Source organism: Gopherus flavomarginatus, chromosome 1 (assembly GCF_025201925.1).
Source record: "Gopherus flavomarginatus isolate rGopFla2 chromosome 1, rGopFla2.mat.asm, whole genome shotgun sequence".
NCBI classification, from domain to species: Eukaryota; Metazoa; Chordata; order Testudines; family Testudinidae; genus Gopherus; species Gopherus flavomarginatus.
The window spans coordinates 367472606-367476644 of record NC_066617.1 but is presented as its reverse complement, the minus strand read 5'-3'; the positions used below and the strand labels follow the sequence as shown (position 1 = coordinate 367476644).

The 4039-nt window shown below is 44.3% G+C and overlaps 1 protein-coding gene across 1 annotated transcript; it reads right to left on the bottom strand.

Moving 5' to 3' along the window:
• Window positions 1–1988: 1988 nt before the first annotated feature.
• On the bottom strand, window positions 1989–2927 carry LOC127055838 (olfactory receptor 51G2-like). Its single transcript, XM_050963344.1, has one exon. The coding sequence runs from the start codon at window positions 2925–2927 to the stop codon at window positions 1989–1991; it is 939 nt and encodes a 312-aa protein (XP_050819301.1).
• Between the last annotated feature and the right edge of the window lie 1112 nt (window positions 2928–4039).

Sequence of the window (4039 nt, the reverse complement as noted above, 5' to 3'; positions counted from 1 at the left end):
CTGCACACCATACAACATATACACTAACCCAGGAACCTATCCTTGCAACAAAGCCCGATGCCAGCTCTGTCCACATATCTATTCAAGTGACACCATCATAGGACCTAATCACATCAGCCATGTCATCAGGGGCTCGTTCACCTGCACATCTACCAATGTGATATACGCCATCATGTGCCAGCAATGCCCCTCTGCTATGTACATTGGCCAAAATGGACAGTCTCTACGCAAAAGACTAAATGGACACAAATCTGACATCAGGAATCAGAACATTCAAAAACCAGTGGGAGAAAACTTCAACCTCTCTAACCACTCGTGACAGACTTGAAGGTGGCGATTTCGCAACAAAAAACTTCAAAAACAGACTCTAAAGAGGATAAATATCTCCTGTCTGTGTGTTCCATTCTATGCATCCTAAGAAGTGAGCTGTAGACCATGAAAGCTTATGCTGACATAAATTTGTTAGTCTCTAAGGTGCCACAAGTTCTCCTGTTCGTTTTGCAGATTCAGACTAACACAGCTACTACTCTGAAATCTGTCAACAAGGATACAGACTGGACAAGAAAAATTGGGATTGTCACAATAAAACTATAAGGTGCCACAGTACTCTTTGCTACTTTCACAATAAAACTGGGATATATGGTCTCTCTAATCTCTAAACAAGGTCCTTTCTTGTCTTGGGGGAAATCTCACAATTATCCCATGCTTTGAGCTGGGAACAACATCCCATCTATTCTAAATGCTTATCACAAAACAAGTCTGACAGTACACCTCAGTCTCTCCCATTTAGGTGCTTGTGACCAGACCTCCTTAAAATGAAGTTCATTAGCAAACAGCACAAAGCATTAGAGAAAATATTTTTTAAATACCAAGCAGCTATTACACATCTACACTCATCTATCTCACATCTGATTACAAGCTAAGTTAGACAGGGTTTGCTCTGGAGATACAGGAACAGAACTAGCCCAATTTACATTCTTTTGGGAAGCCAAGGAGCTCTTTGAATCCAGCCTAGTTTTCCTATGTTTCTCAGAGCATCTTTCCATCTGTTTGCCCCTTTCTTGTGGAAATAGCCTGTGCTGAAACCTGTGTGAGCCTGGGCCCAGTCACCGTAGTGCTCAGCCGTGTCCACGTTACTGGGCCAAGGCGTGAAGCTGACCTTTGCCCTCACACTGCGTTCTCCCAGCCAGACCATCTAAAATGAAGCCCCCCATGGCTGTTGATCCATAGTTTGGAAGTTAGACTCATTCAGCCTCAACATCTTGCAAACACTGGTCCAGTGACTGAACTGAAACTTCCAGTGATCTCATGATGCTCCAACACTCCCTCAGAAATCCACAGCCTATCCTGCACTGTCACCCCTGAGCACTCCCACATTAGCCACAGACACCAAGGGGCCGGAGTCAGGAGGCTTTCCAGAAGCAGCTGTCACAGGAGCCTGTGATAAGAAGCCTTTTATAGGTTAAGATCAAAGGCGTTGTTCTGTGGAACCGTGACATAGCCCTGATCTTAGAGTCTAAGAGTATTTGAGCACCTTGAATGTATTTATCCTCCCGCCATAACTGTGAGGCAGGGTAGGGCAGTTATTGACCTGTGCAGAGGCTCAGAGAGACCCTGCCCTTCCCTGTAAGGTCCTTGCAAAGACTTACTCTTAGTCTTCAATACTTAAAACAAAATCTATCTTTGTGTGGCCACATTTATTCAGTCTTCTCCAAATCATAGGCTTTCTTACTCTCTGGCCCCATCCTCATCCCTTAATCAGGAACCCCCCACTGCCCTGCTTCCTGGGGTCAGGGTTGGGTTTCCCACCTGGAGAGGGGGTGGAGCCTTGGGTAAAGAGGATTAGTAGAGGTAGGAATTTGGGGAGAAGATGGGGAAGAGGGAGAGGCCTCAGAGGAATAAGATCCAGGAAGGAATAAGGGGCTGTTGACATTCCTTGTGTTTTCATCTCCCATATCTCCCATGGAGCCAGGTGATGAACTGACCCATCACTTGATGAATGCCTTGATTATCCTTGCACGAAGGTGTTTGCTTTTCACGCTGTACACAATTGGATTAATCAGGGGTGGTACTAGCATGTAGACATAGCCCAGGAGAATCTGAAGCAAAGGAGAAGAGCTCTTCCTAAATCTGTGTAACACTGAAAGGCCGATCATTGGTGTGTAGAAGAGCAGGACAGCACAAATGTGGGACACACAGGTGTTCAGTGCTCTGACACGCTCCACATGAGATGCAATGCTCAGCACTGTTTTGAGGATCATCACATAAGATAGGAGGATGAGCAGTGAGTCCAACCCCACTGTGGAGACTATTATGAACAAGCCATAGATGCTGTTGACTGTGATGTCCGAACAAGCCATCTTCATGACCTCCTGGTGCAGGCAGTAGGAATGGGAGAGGACATTGGCTCGACAGTATTGGAACCGTTTCAGGAGAAAAGGGAGTGGGAATATTAGGACCACCGATCTTAGCATAAACATCAGTCCCATTTTAGCTATTCTAGATGGATTTAAGATGGAAGCATATCTCAGCGGGTCACGGATTGCAACAAAGCGGTCAAAGGCCATCAACAACAGCACGGAGGATTCAATGAATGAAAGCGAGTGGATGAAGAACAGTTGGACAAAACAGGCACTGATGCTGATCTCCCTAGAGTTAAACAAAAATATGCCCAGTATCGTTGGTATGGTGGATATTGATAAGCCAAGGTCTGTCGTGGCCAACATGGAAAGGAAAATGTACATGGGCTCATGGAGGCTTTGATCTGTTTTTATAATGAACAGAATGACTGAATTTCCTGCTATTGAAATAACATACACTAAGCAGAAGAGGACAGAGATCCAGAGATGAACGTCTTCCTGCCCAGGTATCCCGGTGAGAAGGAACACTGCAGAGTTGAAGTTGGTGTCATTGACAGCTGACATCATGTATAAACAGGTCCAAGGAGTTCGGAACTTTCCTCCCTGAAAGTAAAAAGAACAGGAGACTAGATGATATTTAACAAGACACCTTGCTGCTCTCAGTGCAAGTCTAGAAACTCCCAGGAGCTCAAGGAAAATGAACAAAAACAATCTTGGATTTACATAACCGATAGGATGATAGACACTGCCAGACTGGATCAGAGCTACAGTCCATATAGCCCAGTAACCAGCTGCCAGTTCCAGATGCTTCAGAGGAAAGTGGAAGAAGCCCTGCAATAGGCATCTATGAGACAACCTGCTTCCAAGGAAAGTTTCCCCCGACACCCACTAGTTAGACATATTTTGTGCTGTAAATCAGGAATGTTTATAACCCTTCCAAGACTTTTTCAAAAATATCCTCACTACTGTACTTGGAATTTCTGGTTACCCATATAAACATCCAATCCCTCTTTGAATCCTGGTAAGCTCTTACCCCCTGTATACCTCATGGTTGGGGGTTCCAGAGACTACTTGAGCACTGGGTGATTTTACAGTTGTGACATTCCCACACCTTTCTGGCCCTCTGCTTCTGAGTTTGGCCCAGTGTACCATGACCTGTGAGTAATCTCATTACAAATGGATGGTGAAAATGGTCATTGCATTTATCTTTCCTCCATTGAAGCTATTTATAAACTTGTTTCATTGCCTCATTAGATAGATAGATAGATAGATAGATAGATAGATTATTTTTCTTTACTAGTGAGAGTTATAAAATTGACTTAAACGGTGTCACTCCAGATTTACATGTGTAAATTTGGTCTGAACCAGGCTCTATACAGTTTCCCTTACCAAATGCTCCCAGTGATCCTCTGACCCCCAAGAATCCCTTCAAGACAAGCTGAAGTGCTTTGCCAGCCCAGCATTGACTAAATCCAGAGAGTTCAGTTATTCTACAAACTTCTCTTCATCCTCACAGGACACATATCCTCTCCCCATGCAAGTGTCTGTAGATATTTGGCAATTTACAAGCTAATAGAGACAGTTATTACAGCTGGGCAGAGCAGGGGTCGGTGTCAGAAATGGGTGAATAGGGCAAACACTATATTTGAACTAATATCCAGTTGTGTGCAAGTTACTTC

Bases quoted from the DNA above. Each gene is read 5' to 3' on its own strand.
- LOC127055838 (XM_050963344.1), bottom strand. From the start codon at position 2,927: ATGATGTCAGCTGTCAATGACACCAACTTCAACTCTGCAGTGTTCCTT.